General features: G+C 33.0%; 3 protein-coding genes across 5 annotated transcripts; 2 read left to right on the plus strand and 1 right to left on the minus strand.

Annotated features, from left to right (window-relative positions):
- The first annotated feature begins 9957 nt into the window (after nucleotides 1–9957).
- LOC107643188 (large ribosomal subunit protein uL6m) lies at nucleotides 9958–10853 on the plus strand. Its single transcript, XM_016346772.3, has 2 exons — nucleotides 9958–10097; nucleotides 10261–10853. Exon 2 carries the CDS (start codon nucleotides 10336–10338, stop codon nucleotides 10642–10644), a length of 309 nt encoding a protein of 102 aa, XP_016202258.1. The 5' UTR covers nucleotides 9958–10097; nucleotides 10261–10335; the 3' UTR covers nucleotides 10645–10853.
- Nucleotides 10854–13171: 2318 nt separating this feature from the next.
- On the minus strand, nucleotides 13172–18474 carry LOC107643185 (cellulose synthase-like protein D3). 3 transcript variants are annotated; one of them, XM_016346768.3, is made up of 4 exons: nucleotides 18178–18474; nucleotides 16348–17230; nucleotides 15206–16013; nucleotides 13172–15096 (listed from the first exon to the last, which is right to left on the minus strand). In XM_016346768.3, the coding sequence occupies exons 2-4, from the start codon at nucleotides 17199–17201 to the stop codon at nucleotides 13339–13341; spliced, it is 3420 nt and encodes a 1139-aa protein (XP_016202254.1). In that variant the 5' UTR covers nucleotides 17202–17230; nucleotides 18178–18474; the 3' UTR covers nucleotides 13172–13338. The 3 variants fall into 3 exon arrangements, with proteins under 3 accessions (XP_016202254.1, XP_020978904.1, XP_016202255.1); XM_021123245.2 differs by having other exon boundaries at nucleotides 16348–17257; nucleotides 18178–18438; XM_016346769.3 differs by lacking the exon at nucleotides 18178–18474 and adding an exon at nucleotides 17553–18053.
- Nucleotides 18475–21195: 2721 nt separating this feature from the next.
- LOC148563513 (protein FAR1-RELATED SEQUENCE 5-like) lies at nucleotides 21196–21735 on the plus strand. Its single transcript, XM_088486837.1, has one exon. It carries the CDS (start codon nucleotides 21196–21198, stop codon nucleotides 21733–21735), a length of 540 nt encoding a protein of 179 aa, XP_088342963.1.
- Nucleotides 21736–23237: the final 1502 nt, after the last annotated feature.

Genomic DNA, 23237 nt, shown 5'->3' on the forward strand with positions numbered 1-23237 from the left:
TCTCTCGGGAAAATGATCCAAATGCCCTGTCACGGCACAGCTAATCGTCTGGAGGCATCACCCTTGTCAATGGTATCATCCTATCCTCTCAGTGAAAATGGTCAACGCACCCTGTCACGGCACGGCTATTCATCTGTCGGTTCTCGATCATGCTGGAATAGGATTTACTATCCTTTTGCGTCTGTCACTACGCCCAACAATCGCGAGTTTGAAGCTCGTCACAGTCATTCAATCATTGAATCCTTCTCGGAATACCACAGACAAGGTTTAGACTTTCCGGATTCTCTTGAATGCTGCCATCATTCTAGCTTACACCACGAAGATTCCGATTAAGAGATCTAAGAGATACTCATTCAATCTAATGTAGAACGGAGGTGGTTGTCAGGCACGCGTTCATAGGGAATGATGATGATTGTCACTTTCATCACATTCAGGTTGAAGTGCGAATGAATATCTTAGAAGCGAAATAAGATGAATTGAATAGAAAACAATAGTACTTTGCATTAATCTTTGAGGAACAGCAGAGCTCCACACCTTAATCTATGGAGTGTAGAAACTCTACCGTTAAAATTACATAAGTAAAAGGTCCAGGCATGGCCGAGATGGCCAGCCCCTCTGATCTAAGAACTAGGCGTCCAAAGATGCCTAATACAATAGTAAAAGGTCCTATTTATAATAAACTAGCTACTAGGGTTTACAAAAGTAAGTAATTGATGCATAAATCCACTTTCGGGGCCCACTTGGTGTGTGCTTGGGCTGAGCTTTAACTTTCCACGTGCAGAGGCCATTTGTGGAGTTGAACGCCAGGTTGTGATCCATTTCTAGCGTTCAACTCTGGTTTTTGATCCTTTTCTGGTGCTGAAATCCAGAATTGGGCAGAGAGCTGGCGTTGAACGCCAGTTTACGTCGTCTAAACTTGGGAAAAGTATGGACTATTATACATTGCTGGAAAGCCCTGGATGTCTACTTTCCAACGCAATTGGAAGCACACCATTTCGAGTTCTGTAGCTCCAGAAAATCCACTTTGAGTGCAGGGAGGTCAGAATCCAACAGCATCAGCAGTCCTTCTTCACCTCTGAATCTGATTTTTGCTCAAGTCCCTCAATTTCAGCCAGAAAATACCTGAAATCACAGAAAAACACACAAACTCATAGTAAAGTCCAGAAATGTGAATTTAACATATAAACTAATGAAAACATCCCTATAAGTAACTAGATCCTACTAAAAACATACTAAAAACAATGTCAAAAAGCGTATAAATTATCCGCTCATCAATACTCTTCATAAATCAAGGTTTTTTCAAGATTTATCAACAGCCATTTAGTTTTTAAAACAATCATTACATTATCCTTTTAGTTAAACAAGGAGGTAAAGGGAAAAATTAAGAAAGCATTCCATGAAATAGTTTGGTATATCTGAATCAATTCTTGATTAAAGTCATGATTTAGGTAATCTTCGAGGATGAACTTCCTTCTCTAAACCACTACTGAATAACAAGCAATCAAAGGGAAAAAAATAACAGCAATGACATTGGAATCCAAATTCTATTCCCCCCAACTTTCTAATAATGAAAGAAACACAGTATGAGTAAAATACAGGCAGACAGCAATTAGTATGATAATAAGATGAAACTTCACAGGATCACGGAATTACTATCATGCTGAAGGTTATCAGGTAGATAACAAGGGCATCAAACATCAAGAAGGTAAAGAAAGAACAAGAATCCAACCAAGTTTTGTTCCAACAAGAATAATTGGAACATGCCTCAACTCAGGAATCCACTGGAAAAGGAGGAAAAGAAAAAATTAGTCCAGAGTAGAGAGAAAAAAGAACAATAATAATAATAAGTATATACCAATCTTACTTTCTTGGCAACATTTTCATAGCTAGCCCTGCTTATGAGAGAGAATGCTAGCAGGAATACATCAGCTCCTCGATAGCTTAAAGGTCTTAATCTATTGTAATCTTCTTGGCCTGTTCCAAAATAATTGAAAAAAAAAGGATAAAATGGTGAATAGAAAAAAGACATACCCTGCAGTGCCATGTCCAGCATCTTCTTGACTCTCTCTGCTGAAAAATCCTCAACCAGCATAAGTAAATCCTTTCCAATAGCTTCCTCAACTGAAAGGCCTGTCAACTTCATTTTCACCAACACCAGTATTCGAAGGGACTATAATTTCAACTTCTTCAACATCTGTTTTGATCTCATTCTTTCCCTTCAAACTAGTTCAGATGTAAAAACGCAATCTCTCACATTTTCATCAGCATATATCTTATTTTCAGGCAATACATTTGGCATCACTTCAGCTTTGTGGGGATCTGATACAGTTGACGAGCCAACATTCATTGCATCCTTAACTGCCATTTTAGACTCCCCTTCACATGTTTCACCCACAACAGCATCAGAAGGGGTTATAATTTCATCTTCATCCTGATCAGACCTAATTTTGTCTTTCCCTTCAAATTAGTATCCAATGCAGCAGATGTTAGACTGAAATCTGTCACATTTTTACCAGCTTGGATATCATTTTCAGGCAATACATCTGGCATAGCTTCCGCTTTTTCAGAACGTGATTCGGATGACAAACCAAAGGTAGTAGAATCACTAACTGTGAGGTTAACCTCATCCTTTCCTTCCAAAATAGTATCCAATACAGCAGATCTCATATAAAAGAACTAAATTTCAATCACCAAAAGAGTATAAATTCATACATAGTCAAATGAAGACATTAAATAATCCGGCAAACAAATACGAACACAAACGTAAACAAAATATAATGTCGCCTGTCACTAGACGATTCATATGCCCAGAAGAAAATAATAAAAACAAAAATAATAATAAATATCCTATGTTGTAAATCTAATCTTGTGGAAATTCATAATCATTACGATGGTGATTATCATACAGCTTATTAAGATTTTTAATGGCATTTTTTTTACTCTATAGCTGATCATATTATGATTCTTTAACATGAGTGAGACTGCAATCTTCATGCGAACCCCATCATCTACCTAATAAAATTTGAAAAATTACACATTAGGCTTAACTACCTAAATATAAAAGAAAGAACGAAGGAAAAGATTAGTGCATAACATTACCTTTATGTTAAAATGATCATCTTCAAAACAAGCTATCATCCAACTAGCAACCCACACCCGCGTCACTCCTATATATCGAGGAAGCTATATTAGAGTATTATATAATTGCATAAATTTCATATCAATAACTACTAATTATACGATCTTACGATTCAGCTTCGAGGGTCGAAGGGCTTCTGGCTCTTCAAATTCAAATTGTGAAGAAATCAAATTTGGAGTGGTCTCAAAGTCATAGAATGAACGATCTTCCAATACCTCGTCCAAATAAATGGCCTGTTTATGTCTATGTTAGAGTTTACTTTTTTAGTCATATATGTAGATAATTAACAAAAAAAGGAAAATATAGCTACTAATTTCAAAGATGTCCTCTTTCGCTTGAATTGTTTCTCAATGGGTAATGGGTCTAGCAAAATGATTTGTCTTTTAACACGATCAATCACTACGAGGTACCAGTGTTCATGACCTTCGTCAGTAGTTTCAAATACAGGGATAAAGACCTAATCAAGAGAAAGTCATTTTAGTTATTAAAATTATTTTATGCCAATATTTGCTAATATGAATTTAAAATGATATAAACTTACTCTTTTTAAGCAGTCAACTTTGCCCAAATAAACATATGTGATACAAAGCGGCAGACGGTTGGGATCCAATTTTATCTTCTCTGACAGCTACATTATTTCAGCCACTAGTTTATATGCGCAATACAAATAACAACTACCAATATTATTTTAGTATACACTCCTATATACTGACTGCAAAAGTTGTGGGTAAAAACCAATAACCACTTTCTCTGATCAACTCTATCCTCATCATATCTGCTACTAAGTCTAGCACAAGAGAAACGATTGATTTTCCTGGCATCAAGCTCCTGAATACATCTCTGTGAGCTGTAAGCTCTGAAAATACTATATCCTCCTCATAGCTGCCAAAGATAATTTAACATAAATAAAAATAGCTAAACAAATCAACAACACTTTTAACAAATAAAATTCTAATTGAGTTTAGACTTCCACATGTTAAAAGCTGAGAACTTTTTGAGTTTAGGGATCTACAAGGAGGTGTGGAGAATCACTTTAGTTACAAGGCGTTCTACAGAAAGGTTTGGCTTGCAAAACAGAGAGTCATTGCTAGAATATATGGCGATTGGGAGGAGTCGTACAACGAGCTTCCTCGTTGGTTATTCGCCATGCAGATGTACTTATCAGGTAAGATTTATTTCATGTTTAGTTATTTGCTATTAAATAATTCGGCCGTGTAGAAGAAGCCCACTAATGTATTTCTATTTAGATACCTAGGTGTAACTAGTGACACAGTCCTAGCCTGTCTCCACTGACACAGTGATGTTTTATCGGATCTTTTAGACGTTTTCGCCGTGTGTTGAGGCTTTCAAGCATTGCAAGTCACTTATCTCCTTTGATGACACTCACTTATATAGTAACAGAACAAAGACAGAAAAGAGTAATATAAAAAATTTGAAAGAGAGAATGGAAGAAGAAAGGGACAAACAAAAATGGTTTCATTAAGTTTAAATAGTGTGCTAAACTCATCATAGAGTTTGCCAGAAGTTCGACGAACTTACTGTTATTCCCAAAAAAAAATCGTATCCTTAAAAATAAAGTCAAGATCTCTTTTTTAGGAAAATAATAAGTTTTTTTATTTTATTTACGAAAAACATCCACATATATATAGTTAGTTAGTTAGTTAATGCAGAAAAATACTACGTGTAAATATAGTAATATTTTGCAGCTAGGGTGGTCCTCGTGTATATATATATATCTCGATTGATGATGATGTGGGATCAGCCCACTATAAATGTGTGATGGCACAAATAACTACATTGGATAATCATAATTTGATAAATGTAACATTATTAATTATTATTAAAGTATTAATAGACACTAACTAATTTATTCTTTTATTTATTAAATATATGTATAAAAATAATAAATATAATATTAGTCAAAATTATAAAAATCTCACATTCTAATTAAAAGAAAATATGTTTAAGTACGTATAGAAATAGCAAAATAGGAAACTTATACATCAAGCTTTATTACACACACATATATATGTATATATATAAGAACAGATATTTATATTGATAATCCTAATTTGATAAATGTAACATTATTAATTAATGATCGTATTTGTATTAAGTCTATATATACTATCTTATTTTATCTTGTAATATACAATAATACAAAGCGTCTCATTTAATGGGATATAGAGGTATTGACTGATTGGACATAAAACTATATAGTCTTCGTGAATATTGTGTCAACCACACTCGGTCGGGTCAACAAATTATAATGGGTTAACTAAAACCAAATACACGTTTTTTTTTTTTTTGTTAATTAATAAATAATTTTAAATATGTATTAATTAATAACAACTATAGTGTTAAAAGTGTATTTTATAAATAATATTTTTTTTAATTTAAATATTGGTTCATTATTAAAGTTCAGTTTGAATAAACAGTTAATAAAATTCCTTTTAAAAAATAAATTAAAAATATTTATTTTAAAAAAAATGATAAAAAAATTTTTATTATAAAAAAAATTATTTTTTTAAATTTTTTTATAAATATTTAAATAATTTAAAAAAATTATAATTTAATTTTAAAAATTATATTAGACATTAATACTATTATTTTTTATAAATTAAAAATAAATAAAAAAAAGTAAAGTTTAAAGCTTTGCAAATGGAGGCTAAGCAGGTAAACTTACCGCCAGGCAGCCAGCCAGCCATACACAGAAATCATCCACATCCAGTATTCTTGCTTGGTTGGCGGTTAGTTACTAGTTAGCACGCCGCTCCTTTTCAATGACTTTTTTTTTTCCGAAATTTCATTTAAATTATTAATTGGTATGACTATGCAAATTGGTTTACATAATATTATTCCAAATCAATTTGTAAGAGATTCACCAAAAAAAATTTAATTTTGACGTAGGAATACGTGCATTTAATTACATAACGATACATTAATAAAAAATAAAAAATATTTATTTTTTACGTTGATGATTTGACGGCGGTCATCTAAAAATAAAAGTAATTGTACGACGGTATAAAATGCTTTACACTGTCAATCCATTAAAATTAAACTAAAAATAATGATAAGAGATTTTTAGTCTTTAATCTTCATTATGTTAGATAAATTAATTATCAACTTAAATTATGTATTAGAAATTAGAGTTTAATTTTAATGCATTGACAGTTTTACACTGTGTTTACACCGTCGTCACATTTATTTTTTGGATGATTATCTACGCCGTTAAAATAAAATGTAATTATTTTTATTAACGTAACGTTATGTAATTGTATATATATGTAAAATTATTTTACACATGGTATCAAAATTAAATTCTAAAAATTAATAAGTTTGACGTATAAACTTTTATCATTATTTAAAAAAGACATTAAAAAAAAAATTCTCATTTCAACTTCTTCGCAAAAGAGTATCGTTAATCTCTAAAAAATTCTGACTTAAAAATAATTTACCTAACAAAATAAAAATTTAAAGATATTGGATTAAAAGTTTAACGAGAACCTATGTAAATTATTACTCTATTTATACTAACGTTTTTTGCAGTACACTCCATTCCAGCAATACTTTTATTCATAGATAAATTTATAAATATTTTTGTTTGATAAAAGAAAAGTTAGGGCGGCATACGGATCGAATCGGATCGGATATAACCTAAAATTCTATTCGATCTGCACTACACTCATCGTATCGAATCGGATACCATATCCATATTTTTTTAGGACGGAACCGATCCGGTTCGATTCGCATACTTGCCGATCGGATAGGATCGGATCGGATATCGGGTATATCCGCATAATTCAAAAAATTATTTTAAGATTCTGTTTGGCTGTTTTTACAAAAAAATATCCAAAAAAATTATTTTTTATTTGTTTAAATCTATTTACTCCTAAAATATTATCAATAATAGTTCTCTTGTGAATAATAAAAACAAAATAATAACACAAGATTTAAGTTTAATTATTTTAAGTTGAAGTACAACACAAAAAATTGAAAATAAAATATCATAAAATTCATAAAATAACACACTAAAATTCATATCACATTAAGGTTTACTTTCTTAAACTATGCTATTTATATATGATGTACGGATATGTGAATTTGCGGATCGAATCTGCGGATATCACTGCCGAATCTGTAATCCGATCCGATGACTCTGTGGATCGGATAATATCCAAAAAATTAAGATCGGATGCGGATAAATACTGCGATTATTATCTGATGCATGTACAGCTCTAAAAAAAGTAGTGTATCTACAAAGGATATATGTGAAAAAAAAAAGGAGTGAAAACAACATATTCCATCCATTGAAGTCAAACAAGCAAAATCAAAGACCAAAGAAAAACAAAAAAACAAGCAAAACCAACCGTTTTTTTATTATGCATTGAAAAAAAAACACTAAATTCACACACAATAGTTAAAAGATTTTATTTAGAGAAAAGGACAAATAGGTCCCTGACCTTTTGTCCCACAGACATTTTCATCCCTGACCATTGAAAAATACTTTTAAGTCCCTGACCTTCACAAAATTTGGACGGATCAGTCCCTGACGAAGACATTTGGACGGATCAGTCCCTGACGGAGGCATTTGGACGGAGGGACTGATCCGTCCAAGTTTTGTGAAGGTCAGGAACTTAAAAGTATTTTTCAATGGTCAAGAACGAAAATGTCCGCGGGACAAAAGGTCAGGGACTTATTTGTCCTTTTTTCTTTTATTTATTATTCGGCCTAGTTAAATCTAAGCCAGACATGATGACCACTAAATCAATACCTTGCGTGCAACCACAAATCAAGGTGTGTTTAGAAAATAAGTTGGAAGAGAAAAGTTTAGATTTTTTAAAAATTTCAATTTTTGGTTTGGCAAATTTTTTATTCACAAACGTAGAAGTGATTTTGTATTTAAAATTATGTTTATAAGAAGCAACAATTTTGAACTTCTGCATTTTACCAATGGACTTTTAGCCATCAATATTCAATCTTTATTTATATTTTACCAACTTTATTCTTAATACATGTTATTGTATTATTTATGAAATTCTTATTATTTCTGTTTATATGAATTCTCTTTTTTTATTATTTATTATTTTTATTTTTTGTTTGATATTATACATTTTTAAAATTGTAATTTTTTTGTATTATTTTTTTAATTATCTTTTTATAATATAATTTATTGATCATATTAAGTAAAGTAAATTAAATAAAAAATTAATCATAAATAATAATAAAAAATTATAACATACTAAAAAAATACTAAGAGTACTAAAAATATACTATACAAAAAATATCATCAAAATTTTTTTGATTTATTTTAATCACTAGCAAGGTAAATATTTAATTTTTTTATTATTCTTAGGACTCTCTAAAATTTATATTTTGTTAGTTTTAATTAAAAATATATTTTGTCAATTTTTATATTTTATTTTTATTTTAGTATATAAATATTAATTTTATTATAAAATTAATAAGATCTATTCAAATATTTAAATTAAAATGATAAGATAATATACAAAAATGATTTAAGTTGATGTCTATTTTAGTAATTTTTTATCTAAAGGTGATTTTGAATAGTATAATCCAAACAAAATTTATTTTATTATAATCTATTTTGATATAAAGATTGCCCAAACATAAATCACTTTAACACAAATTTACTTTTCATCAAAATCAAGTTTGCAAAATCAATTTTATGCAAACTCTCGTTTATAAACTGTAATCCAAACACACATTCAGTGTGTGTTTGAATTTACGTTGAAAGTTTGAATGGAAGTGATTTTGTAGAATTGATTTTGAGTAGAAGTGAGTTTGTGCTAATATGATTTATGTTTGGCAATTTTTACTAAAATTGATTTTGATCAAATAAATATTATTTGAATAATATTAGTTAAAATAACTTCTAGATAAATAATTAATTAATTATTAAAAAATATAATATTAAATTATTATATATTATTTTTTTAAATATATTTAATTTTTTATATTTTTTAGTATTTTTTATATAGTATTTTTTTTATAGTATTCTGTTTTAGTATATTATAATTTTTATTATTATAATAAAAATTAATATTTATTTATGAAATTAAAAATAACATATAAAAATTAATAATTTTTTAAATATTTTTTATAGTAAAAATTAATATTTATTTATTAAATTAAAAAAATATATAAAATAATATATTTTAGTACTCTTTTTAAGTACTTTTAATAATTTTTTTTTTATTATTATTTTAGGTTTTAATTTCTTAAAAGTTATATTTTTATTATTATTTATAATTAATTTTTTATTTAATTTATCATTTCTAATAGGAACAATAATACATATTATAAAAAATTAAAATAATAAATAGTGCACAAAAATTAGAATAATTGTTTTAATATTCTCAGTATTTATTTAGAAAAAATTATGGAAAAATCAATAATAACTAGCAACAAACCTAAACGTAAGTTGAATAAACGTAGAAGTTATAATTTCTTGCTTCTAGTGAACGAGCTTTTGGAATGTAGAATCACGTTGGCATTCAGATAAAAAAAATGGCCAAACATCAAAGAACAGCGTTCAAAGCATTGAAACGCACTTTTATCCTCTCCAACGTGTATTACAGACACACCCTCAGTGTTTTAACATATTGAGTTGGGAAACACCGTAGCTAAAAAAATTACTGAGAAATGGGTTGAGCCCATTGGGCCAATAGGTTTGGGCTGCGTATATGATGGGGCTGAGGAGATGCCTCACTGAAACTAGGCCACTAGGGTTATTCTTCTCGGTCTCATTCTCACAATTCTTCTCTCTTAGGCCTCTTTCTCCACCATCCCATCGATTTTGACATTTGTGTTGTTTCTGAAATCGATCAAATCACAGCTTCTGTTTGATGCATCGTCTATAATCCAATCTCATCTTCCGCCGCGGATTCAGTCTTCTTTCTCGCCGGTGGCGCCTCTACTCTCCTCCACAACACTGGTTCCAATTCTCCCTTTCTCCTTCTAGTCACTTCCGAATCTCTCATATTCTTTTGCTGTATTATCCTATATTTGCTTTCTTTTGCTTCTTCCGTTTAGTTTCTAACACAATATAGTTCAGTTTGCTTGTCAATTTTAATTTAATTTCTGAAAACATGGTGTAGAAGTAGTGAACACTGAACACTGAACTGAATTTGAATCGGATCTTGGAGAATTCATTCTTCGTCGGTGGTTAAGATATGGAAGCGTCGTTTTTCCGTTTTCTGAAAATTGTCGGAGTTGGATACAAAGCGAGAGCGGAAGCTCAAGGTCGGTTATTGTATTTGAAACTTGGATACAGTCACGAGGTTGAATTGGCGGTGCCGCCGGCGGTGCGCGTGTTCTGTTTCAAGAACAATGTGGTTTGCTGCACCGGAATTGACAAGCAAAGGGTGCACCAGTTTGCTGCCACAGTGCGCAATTGCAAGCCTCCTGAAGTTTACAAAGGGAAAGGTATAATGTACATTGATGAAGTCATCAAGAAGAAGCAAGGAAAGAAATCTAAATGATGTGCTACACGAAAAATTAACCAAATGTTTCTGTATTGATTTCGAAGTTGATTTGGCTTAGCAATACATATGATCCATTTTCTATCAGATAGAGATAAGTGTTAAATAATCCCTTTTCATTTGCCTTCTGTACTACTATTAAATTGGTTTTGATCGATTCCTTAGTTTTGTGATTTCAGATTTCCTTAAATCAATCGTCATTGCGGTTTCTTCTTCATCTATTAAAGTTACCTACTGGTTCTCTTTTCTTGCTGCCGCTGCCCGAGTTATAAACAAATTTAGCTAAAGTCCTAGTGAACTTGATTGTGCTTTTAGAAGAGGAAAAAAAAAAATTCGCTTCAATATTTTTGTGCTTAAAGAAACAAAAAGAGAATAGTTTTTTTTTTCTTTAAAAAAAATAACGACACTGTAAAGTGTATTTTCTTATTTTTGCTGTCAAAAATCAAAATAGATACTTGATGGCATTGACAGGGTACCTTCAGTTTTGCCACGAGTGCTGAAGGTTAAACACAATAAAAAAGGAAAATTTACTATAGCTTCTTCTGAAACAAGATATTCACTAAACAAGGGAAATGACATTTATACTATTTTCATTTATATTTTTTTACAAAAATATTATTTATATATTAAAATCATCACCGATATATTTATGTATAAATATATCTGTTTAGTTTATTTTTAATATTTATTTGTATTCTAACATGTATTTTATACTAGTGACTAATTTTGGTATATATTTAACTTGATTAATTTTTTTTATGATATGAATTATGAAACACAAACTTTTTTATTTTTTTTTATTTTTTATCAATTATTTTTAATATTAAAAATAAAAATGTATAAAAAGAATGACAAAAAATAGAAATAAGCCAAGGGAAGAAACAAATTACATGAATCAGCCAAACTGAAAATAGCTTCACGAATCAACCAAAGCACATTATTATGTAATTCGAACTAGCTGGATTCGAACTACATTAACATATAATTCGAATCAATTTAACTCGAATTATAAAGGAACGCATGCCCAAACTAATTCGAATCTACATGATTCTAACTACCAATGTACATAATTCGAATTAGGTTGGTTCGAATTATACAGTTCAATGCTTCCCCAAGTAATTCGAATCTAGTTGTTTCGAATTACTCACAATTTGACTCAAATAGTAATTTGAATGTGGCTGATTCGAATTACATAGAATTCGGCTATATAAGGAGTACTATAAAAAAATATTTAAATAGTTCAGGAATATTTTTTTATAAATTTTTTTAATAAATTTATTTAAATTATATCACAAAAAAAATATTCTATTTTATACAAAATAATTTTAAAAAATGGCTTAAAAGATGTTAGAAGTACTATAAAAATTTGTAATGTCCTAATGACTTAAGACATTAAAAAAATACTCTACATAGTCAATAATAATTTAAAAATTAAAATAAATATAGTTATAACCAGTATTTATCTAAATTACTAGAATATTACAAATTTTTATAGTACTCATAACATTTTTTAAGCCATTTTTTAAAAATTGTTTTGCATAGAAAATGGCTTAAAATGGTTTAAAATGTCCTTTATTCTATGCAAAATAATTTTAAAAAATGGCTTAAAAAATGTTAGGAGTACTATAAAGTTTGTAATATTCTAGTAATTTAGGTAAATACTGGTTATAACTATATTTATTTTAATTTTTAAATTATTATTGACTATATAGAGTATTTCTTTAATGTCGACTATGTAGAGTATTTCTTTAATGTCCTAAGTCATTAGGACATTACAAATTTTTATAGTACTCCTTACATCTTTTAAGCCATTTTTTAAATTATTTTGTATAGAATAAAATATTTTTTTGTGGTATAATTTAAATAAATTTATTAAAAAAATTTATAAAAGAATATTCATGAACTATTTAAATTTTTTTTTATAGTACTCCTTATATAGCCAAATCCTATGTAATTCGAATCTTGGAGAAGCGTTGAAATGTGTAATTTGAACCAACTTAGTTCGAATTATGTACATTGGTAGTTCGAATCATGTAGATTCGAATTAGCTTGGGCACGTGTTCCTTTATAATTCGAGTTAAATTGATTCGAATTATATGTTAATGTAGTTCGAATCTAGCTAGTTCGAATTACATAGTAATGTGTGCTTTGGCTGATTCGTGAAGCTATTTTCAGTAACTGATTCATGTAATTTGTTTCTTCTCTTGCCTTATTTCTGTTTTTTTCCCTAAAAATAATATATATAACATTATTCTTTAAAATCATGGCCATAGTTGATGGAGATAATATTCATTATTTATTTTTGCTTACCTTTTTACATTTTCTCCCCGAACCTTTTTTTATGGGTCTCCTGCATAAACATGGACACATGGTAGCCTAGCCTAGCTTCAACTGAAACCAAGACCCTTGAAAAGCCCACCTTCGCAATTGACGGGAAAAAAAAAATCGAGTGTCTTATAAATTGGAACAACCTAAGTAATTAATTTTCAGGCATTACTGACGAAATAGTGATCGAAGGCCTTGTCAGTACCCGTAGACATTTCCTCACTTTTGGATTCAAGTTCTAAATAAAATCATAAGCACAATAGACAGCATAATTAAATTCACAAGTTCTAAAAAAGAATGTATCTAAATAACAAAAGAAAGAAAGAAAAAATTGACAGATTCATCTGACAAAAAAGAATAAAGCTATGATCATGGAAACTGGAATGAACCACCAATTTGGTTAGAACCAGCAGGGGGATTGATTGCCACCCACAAGAGAGAGATTGTGATTGCTATGAGTCCTGACCATACAAAAACAATGGTAGGTGTCCTCCCTCTCCTTCCCATCAAACCTTTTGCAAATGGGTATAGATGAGTCAACACCCAGAAACTGAAGAAAACACCACCTATTAGACGGCTCCACTGCGGTATCACACTGTATATCGTTCTGCTAACTCCCACTGCAATTGCTATCAAATTAACCATCATGATTGTTATTGGTGGGATCATCAGGGATGTCCATTTCACAATGTAGAGGTCAGCAAACTCGTCATCTACGTCATCGCCGGCAGATTTTGAAGTCAATGTGAACGAGATCTCTATCCCGGCTATGACTTTGAGCAAGCCTTGGAGGACTGCAGCTAGATGAGCACTGGTCCCTCCAATCAGCCAGAACTGCTCGTTTCGCCACCACTCTTCCAACTCAATGCCGGACCACTTGATTTCGAGCACTGCAAGCATGCACAAAGTGATAGTGATGCCTAATAGATAAGAAAGGAAAGTAACATTGAGAGTCTGCACAATGAACTGGCCGGAGAAGAGGGATAGCGCCGGGAGGAAGCAGTAGACAATAAGGAATATGGAAGTGAACGGGTAAATTCCGACGTTGAGGTATGCGATACGTTGAAGAAATTTCATTCTTGGGCTAGCAAGAAGGGCATTGTTCCGTGAGAAGAATATTTCAACTGAGCCAGTAGCCCATCTAAGGACCTGATGCAGCCTGTCAGTGAGATTTATTGGTGCCGTGCCGCGGAAGGCATCGCGCTTAGTCACACAGTAAACTGATTTCCATCCCCTGTTGTGCATCCTATATCCAGTGACCACATCCTCAGTAACCGAGCCGTAGATCCATCCAACTCGCTGTCCCCACTCGGTCTTGTCCTCGTACCAACAGGAGATGACACTGATGGCCTCGGCCACGGTTGATGCATCAAGAAGATCCCGGGGAATGGTGAGAGCACCCGGTGGCCGTCCATTTTTCACAGCAGGGTGATCAGCAAGAGGTCTACCTTGGAACTCTGCCACTGGGATTGAATCAATGAGGAATGTTGAGTTTCCAAACTTCTTAGGGAACAAAGATAGATTCATTTCTTCATCATCAGATTCACCCATTCTTAGTGCCCTGTTCTCTTCGGGGGTGCTTGCCATTGAAGCAAGCTTCTTCTGACGACCAAAGCAGCAACTACAACAACCCTGGTTATGCTCTTTTGAACGTGGTGGGTCGAAACCGTATAGCGCAACGCGTCTGAAAAGGCACCCAGTTCCCACATAGACTGGCCCTTGAAGTCCATCAAGGGCTCTCATGTTGACATCAAAGAAGACGGTGTTGTGATTAGCATATCTATCAGAGGGATCGATCCCCTCGAATCTCTGGGGGAACTGGACATAACAAATGCGGTCGCCTCCACGATCCATCATAAAGCACATGCCTTCCCTCATAGCTTTGGAGTTGTAGATATAGTGGTCGCAGTCAAGATTGAGTATAAAAGGACCATTAGACATTATGGCTGAGGCTCGGACCAAGGCATTCATGGCCCCAGCCTTTTTGTTGTGATCATAGCCCGGACGCTTCTCCCGGGAAACATAAACAAGAAGGGGAAGTCGGATATCAACGTTAGTCACATCAATGAGCTTTGTATCATCAGCATTTCCAAGAAGAGGTTCATCACTGGGAGGTTTTAACATCACCTGCATCATTTATAAAGTGCAATTTTGTGTCATCAGCAATCTCTCTAGGACTTAACATTCGGATTCAGGGGGGGGGAAAAAAAATTCTCCATGAGAACTAATTTAGTACCTGAATTATACCAGCATGGTCTCCCCTTGTGTGTTCAGATGTAGGACTTAACCAAGTACCTGGCCAATGAGTTCCATCAGCCATCCATGTTGCTTTTGGAATCTTTGCCGGTTCTATGGGTTCGTCTTCTTTGTTTTGCCTCTGAAGTTTCATGGCCTTGATTTCCTCTCTAGCATGATAGGCATCGGACCGACGACGGATTGAGTCAGGCAAACTATTGATCCTAACCTTGAACTCATCATACTCACGCTTCACCCGTCTTCGATCCTTGACAAAATCTGGCTTTACTTTGTTCTTGTAAGGATCTCTCTTTAGGCTGAAATATGATTCAGGATTCCTTGGCTCGATATCGTGTTTACGACAGAAGGGGACCCAAATATTAGCAAAGCTGGCAGCTTCAGCCATTGCCTCAAAAGTAAGAAGGGCACCTCCATCATCGGAAACATAGCAAGAAAGCTTCTCAACAGGGTAATCAGCAGCTAAAATGGACAATATAGTGTTTGCTGTGACAAGAGGTGGTTCTTTCTCCGGATCTGCAGTAGACACAAAGACATCAATGCCTGGAAGATCAGACTTCCCTGTAGGATTGTTAGGAGTCGGTGTCTCGAACTTTTCCTTCAGAACATTGAGATCCGTGGAACGATTTATCGGGCATAGTTTGGGAAGTTGATCTAGAAGCCAGGAGAAGGCAAACCATATCTCACAAACAACGGACATACCCCACAGCCAGATTGCATCAGTATTTTTGTGGCTCACTCTCCACATAAGGAATAGAGTCAGGACGACCAATCGAACAAAAATGAGCAAGCTGTAATAACATTCGCAACAAGAAGAAAATCATGATATGGCACAGATAAATGATACTTCTAGAGTTCATTACCATTATACATGTTATATAATAAACACATCAAGTCATAAAAATCGTAAAATGTGAAGTGAACATCATGGTTTAAGTCATAATAAACACATATTCACCAACCAATCATATGTTGCAATACTAAGATATCAAATGGCCATTCATAACAATGAGGAACTACATTGTTTAAGTTTTTATATCATTTTATAAAATAGAAGGCCGTTATGGTTGTTATCAATGAATTATCATTCTTTCAGTAAAGTACTTAAACTAAAGAGTTATATACCGATATGGACTTAGAACAGCAGCAGGTATCTTCAATTTCCGAGTAAGCGGCCTCCAGGGTCTGTTCATTAACTCAGTTGGCTCAGCAACACCATCCTCTTTTTCATTTCCAAAACCTCCTTCCTTTGGCCATATAGCATTGCCATAGCCATAGGTTCCCTTTGTCTCAAAGAGCCACCTATTATGATCAAAGTCTCCGGTTTGGCTCCTCATTAATGCTGACTTTGTTGACTTCATCAAGGACAATCTCCTCTCCATTTTAGACATTCCACTAGGCGGAGGAAGCGGAAGGGGGCGTGAATTGTCCACCGCCACTTCATCTAATTCTGTGTTCTTATACGGCTCCTTGCATCCCGGGCATATCCCACCTCCTGCTTTTACTGCATCTATATAACAATCCCTACATATCTTAAAGTCACACTCACAAGGAAGAATATCAACGCCGCGCTCATCACTCATCACTTTAGAATCACAACCAGGAATTGCACATGAGGATCCTTTTGCTCCGGCCATCTGTGGATGGTTTGCCTCGGATTCTATCACCTTATCCATCAAATGGGCTCTTGTAACACTGTTGAATCCACCCGTGAAGAGTGAATTCGACACATACTGCTCCTCAACTTTCTGTGAAATCGATGGATCCATAGGTTGGTTGTCTGGGGTTGGCGGTAAATGCACTGTATAATTCGCAAAGTCAGTGCTCCCGAGTTCACTGTCAAGATCATCTCTAGAGTAGCTGACATAGCGACCGGAGGACGTTCTCCGAGCAAATGTTACTTTCTGGCTTTCATTGACATCAGACCTTGTTGAACTTGATTGAGACAATCGACTAGGCTTAAATGATTTTGATGCCATATTTGAGAATTAAGACTGATTACAATATCCTGAAATTCAGAAGTTTTGCAACTAACCTATAAGCAAATAAATAAACATTGAATCCAGATATCACAAATGAATAATACACAGAATTCAAGTCACCTACAAGTCAAAGCTTTAAAACTTAAAGTGAAAAATGCTCTACTGTTCTAGTGTTCTAATGATCATAATATATGATTTCTTTATTTTCCAACAATAAAAGGATTCTGATGCAACAAGCCAAGAACTAGATCTCAATGAAGTTTTGAACAATGTATGGATAATGTGAACAAGTTTGCTGAATCGTCAAAGAAAGAGCTTGGAACAATAGAGTAATTACGAATCAACTACCTTCCATGTAGTGTGGTTGCCCACAGAAAAGAAAAAAGAAACCAAATGAGAGACAACAGATTCACCAGAATCTAAAATACAATGATGGAGACTCTCAGCATTTATTCCTTTAAACCCCTATTACAAGATCCCAAAATCTTCTTTCTCATCATCACAATTTCTCAGCAACTAAACCAACTCCAAGAGCTCAACCCAACTCAGAATAAGGCCTGATTCTAATGAAGAAAAAAAAAAAAGTTTCGATCCTTCCATCTCTTTCTCTCTCTTTCTCAAAACAAAAATAAAGATAAAAAAAAAAAAAAAAAAACATGAAGCAGAGATGTCTCAACTAAAACACAATGACATTAAGGAAAAGTTTGAGTTGGTAAACCCTTTTTGACTTCTCTGCTTTTGCTGAACCCTACAAATCAACATTACTCTAAAATCCCACCAATTTTTCCTTTTTCAAAAAAATCTTGCTGGATTATCATTTTCCAATGCTTTCTCTCCATTTTTTCCCCGCTGTTCAAAATATCATAATCAGCTGATTACACGTTGATGAAAACCATGAAGTAAAGTTCACACCTTGAAGTAGTAAAGCACTAGAAAGAAAGCATACATAGAAATGTAACATAACATAACACACCTGTTTGTTGTTTGAAGAAAACTAAAATGGCAGTGAGACAGTTTCAGATCTCGGTGTATGAGAAACTCATCAGGAAGAGATTTGGCCAAAAATAATTTCAAAGTTGAAAAATGTGGAGCTTGCTCTCCAACTGTCACCTTATAGTATCAGGAAAAAAAAAAAAAAAAAAAACACGCTCACACGCACAGAAAGACAGAGCTGTGTGTGAGAGAGAGAGAGAGAGAGAGAGAGAGAGAGAGAGAGAGAGCTACGCAATAATCTAGTTGTGCCCAAAAGTACTATGCCATGATTTAAGGCATATTATCATGTTAAATTCTTCTTATTATGACAACATTTTTTTAAGTGTTCCTTCTCAATTAATTAATTTAGAGGTCTAACGAATAGAGTTTTTTTAATAATATGTTTAATCATTTTGTTAATTGTTAGGTAAAGTACAAAACTTTCCATGTAGAAATTAAAGTTTGATTTTTGTAAAAAGTTGGATTATGATTCGAGAATATTATCATTTTCTATTTAAAATTGAATTATATACCACATTATTTATTAGTGATTTATTAAATATAATATAGTTTATGAAAATTTTAATTGTGTCTTATCAAATTAAATAATAATTAAAAGAATTTTCCATTTTTTAAAATAAAAAATTGTGCTTTTCCGTCGAAGATATATGAGTATTGGCAAAATAAAAAAGAATAATATTTTTTATTCTTTTAATAAAAAGAGGCACTTTACACAATTCTCAAAAGTCACAAAGTCGGTCCAAGTGCATTGGTTCCAAATCCAAATTTTGTTGCCATAAAAATACGTGAACTTTGGCGGACATTTATTTATGAGCGAAAATAAATTAATAATATGTTGTTCCTTGCCCAAAAAAGAAGACATTTATCATCTTTATTGTTAATTGAGTAAAACACTATACTATACTCCATATTCTCAATTCTCAATTAATTCAGTAAAAAATCGAATTTTGAAAACGCATGTCACCAAGATTTTCCTCTACGGAAACTTTGAAGTCAAAGGGTAATTGAATTTTGGGGCCAAACTATGAATTTACTCTTGGCTGGTTGCAATTTTATATTTGTTTTTGCTTATGGTTCATTTTTGTTGTTACTATGTACAATGATAGTGAATCATTGAATACATCAACCGTATAGTAATGTAGTACCATATCTTGCATATTAGTACTTCTAAAATGCTTAGCTTGGTTGAGCAATTGGCCCTTAATACTTGACTTTATATTGAAATTAATTATAATATAATAATTATCTAATATATAAATTTTAGTCTTACCTATAGTACAACAACTCCAAGTGTTTGACCGTTACGTGCGCTTTATTTTAAGTAGTGAAGAAAATAAACATGCTAATGTTAATAGTTACTTTTATTGAAGATTTCAAATTTAAATGAGCACATTTTAATATTTTATACCAAAACAACATCAATCTTACTACACAAAAATATTTAAGATAATAATTAATACTAATTAAAAGATATATGCATCATCATAAGAATTTGACCAAAACACGAAAGTAGAGTTTGCATTACGCGTTAAACCAAGCTTGCTGTCACAATGCTGTTTACGTTTCGTGTTCACATTTCCTTGAAGCCTTCCTTCTTAATTTTGGTATGAATTTAATATTTAACATAATACTTAATTAAATTATAAACTATTTATTCATCACCCTTGAATTTTGGCTAGTAATCGATTTTAGTATTGAACTTAAACTAATAATATTTTCCATATAGTGGGTATCTCTTTAGTTAGCAATGATTGCGATTTGAAGTGGTAAGAGCTAAGAAGGTTAGAGTCATGTGTCACATGCCATGATATCTGTTAAGAATGTCTCACATGTGATTGTGATGTGACAACGTTACCATAGCGCGTTAGATGTACGTGTTTCGTTTGCAACACTTTTTTTCTTTTTTCATATTTTATTTTATTTTCATTTGGAATCCATTGCTAGGAAGATGGGAGGCATGACTAAGTGCAAGTTTGAGGTTGAAGCACCATAGATTTCAAGGAATCAATATGATCCATGCTTATGATTTATGAAAGAAGCTTCTTATTTCCTGATTCAACGTAAACTACTAAGATTGTCGTGCTATTAGTCACTAAGCAACTATGTTTACGATATTTATTATTAGACTTTCATTTATCACATCATTTAATAAACTATTCTTTTACATTTTTTTTGTTCAATTAATCTTCACGTACAAGCCTTTTTGTTATACAAGTCTTATAAGTCCTAAAAATTCTTTACCCCTAAAATGTGCCTCTTCTGGCACGTCTAGTCCACACGCCTCCTTAACAGATTTTTCAATCAATCAACGCATGAATACATAACTTCCTTTTTTCAAAGGATTTGGTTTCTTTTTTCGAATGTCTTCTGCGTTTTCTTACTTTCTCTCTTTGATCTCTTTCGTGCGTTTCTCTCTATGCTCTCTTTCTTCGTTTTTCTCGATTTTCATTCTTTCTTAAATCAAGCTCTGAAATCGTTTTGAAGATAATGGATGATTCAACTTCAGATTGTTAGCTGAACCAGAGCGAGGTGGATTTTGAATTTGAATCCAATGAAGTTCCTGAGGTGTGGTTTAATTCCAGTTAATATTTTTGTTAGTAGTTTATGATTGTGGAGCTGAATAATGTGTGAACCTTGCCTGTGAAATTTGCTGTTCATTGTTCGTTGTTTGAATTGAATCTAATGTACTAATTTTGATGAATTTTCTACATTTTATAGAAGACTTTTCGGGTGTAAATCACGAATATTTGGGTGTATTTTAGGGAAGTTTGGGTGTATTTACAGTTTATGACTTTTCATCGTGAGGGTGAATTGTCTTATTCTTTTAGTTGAATTGTTTTAGTTTCTGTTTAATGATGATTCATGACTCAGATTTTTGTTATTTTTTATGATCGTTTTATAGTTGTATTTGCATTATGCTTGTTTTAATATGGTGTATTTTGGGTATATTTTGTAACCCCTCTGTGATGTTGATGAGCAATTTGTTCCCAAGGTTGGGATGACTTTTAAAACCCTTGAAGATGCTGTAAAATTCTACAAGGATTATTCGAAGGCTGCAGATTTTTCTAGAAGGGTTCGGAGCACAAATAAGAAGAGAAACGAAATTAAGAATCAACTGATTACATGTAGCAGAGAAAGAAAATGGAAATCAAAAATATCTCTGACCGAGAAGACAAACCCCTCAACTGGTTTAAATTGTCCTGCAAGAATTTATATACACATATTGAAGGACATTAGTGTTTGGATCATTTCCAAGTTCGTGTTGCATCATTCACATCCCTGCTGTCCAAATCAAGCAGAGATGCTCAAACAGCACAGGGAACTAAGCATGTTCGTGCGTCGTAGAATAGAGAATAACGAGGAAGCCGGTATCAGACCAAGCAAAACTTATCAATCATTTGTGGCAGCAACCGGAGGTCACCGCGAGTTAAATTTTATCGAAAAAGAAGTGAGAAATTTCATCACGCAAGAAATGCGGAATGTTTCGGAACTAAACAATGCAAAAAAATTCGGGAAATACTTATTAAGAATGAAATAGAAGCATCAGAATTTCTTTTTCGAGCTCGAACTCGAGGACGATCAGTTGATTAAGCTTGCTTTTTAGGCAGAGGCAAGGAGCAGAGCTGCCTGTGAGTATTTCCGAGATGTTATTTCATTCGACACCACCTACAATACAAATAGGTAATATGCTATTCTGGTTTATAATGCTGAATTAATGTTGTTTTATAAATCTGCTGCAGAGGTGTATATTGGATGTTTTTGGGTGTATGGTTACATTATTTGGGTGTATTTAACGATTTGAATTTTGTTTTGTTGTAATCTATTTTAGGTATAATCTAGTTTTTGGTTCTTTTGTTGGGGTGAATCACCACGGTCAGTCAACACTTTTGGGATGTGCTTTGATGAAAAACGAAGATATTCAATCATTCAAATGGTTATTTCAATGTTGGCTTTGTTGCATGGGAGGAAATGCTCCAAAAGGGATTCTCACCGATCAATGCGCATCGATGCAAAGGGCTACGAGGCTTGTATGCCCACAACTATTCACCGTTGGTGTATTTGACACATCATGAAGAAGATTCCAAGCAAATTAAACGGCTACAAGGGACACTTAGAAATCGAACAAGAAATGAGCCATGTTGTTTGGAACTCTCATACCAAAGAATCATTTGATAGGAATTGGAATTATTTTCTGCTGAAGCATGGTCTTGTGGACAACAAGTAGCTTTTAGGTAATGCCTTTTAAAATCTACAGCAGATGTGTAAATTGCATGTTTTTTGGTGTATTATAGTCTGATTTGGGTGTTTTTTGCAGAGCTTTACAAAGACCGTCATATATGGATTCTAATTTATCTGGATCATCACTTTTGGGCCGAGATGAGAAGCACACAAAGGAGCGAGAGCATGCATGTATTTTTTAACAAGTTCATTACCCAGAACAGCTCACTTATCCAAATCGTCAAACAATACGATAATTGCCTCGAAAGCAAGGAGCAAAGAGAGAGAGAGAGAATCAGATGCTGCAGATTTTCACACCATCATACCGTGTGCAATAAAATCCTCCATAGAAGCCCAGTTTCAACATGTGTACACTCACCAAAAGTTTAGGAAAGTCCAAGCACAATTCAGAGAAAAGGTGAATTGCATCACAAGATCAACGAACTCCGCTCTAGGCTATTCAGTATACGAAGTTGTAGAACAAGTTTCCAACTCAACATTCAACAAGTTTGTGGTTACATACGACTCGATAGCAGGCCAAGTGAAATGCCTGTGCTTATTATTCGAGTCAAGAGGGATATTGTGCCGTCATGCCCTAAGTGTGTTAATCTTTGAACGAGTAAACAAAGTGTCACCGAGATACATATTGGAACGATGGAGCAAGAACGTAAAAAGGAGATACACACTCATCAAGAGTAGCCACGACGAGCCATTGTTGGAGCCAAAAAGCAAGAGGTTTAATGAATTGGTGTTTCGTTTGCAAAATATATGCGAATTTGCATCAAAATCTGAGGAGCTCACCTCCATTCTCCACCGCGCCTA

Source organism: Arachis ipaensis, chromosome B5 (assembly GCF_059453495.1).
Source record: "Arachis ipaensis isolate K30076 ecotype BB chromosome B5, ASM5945349v1, whole genome shotgun sequence".
Classification (NCBI taxonomy): Eukaryota; Viridiplantae; Streptophyta; class Magnoliopsida; order Fabales; family Fabaceae; genus Arachis; species Arachis ipaensis.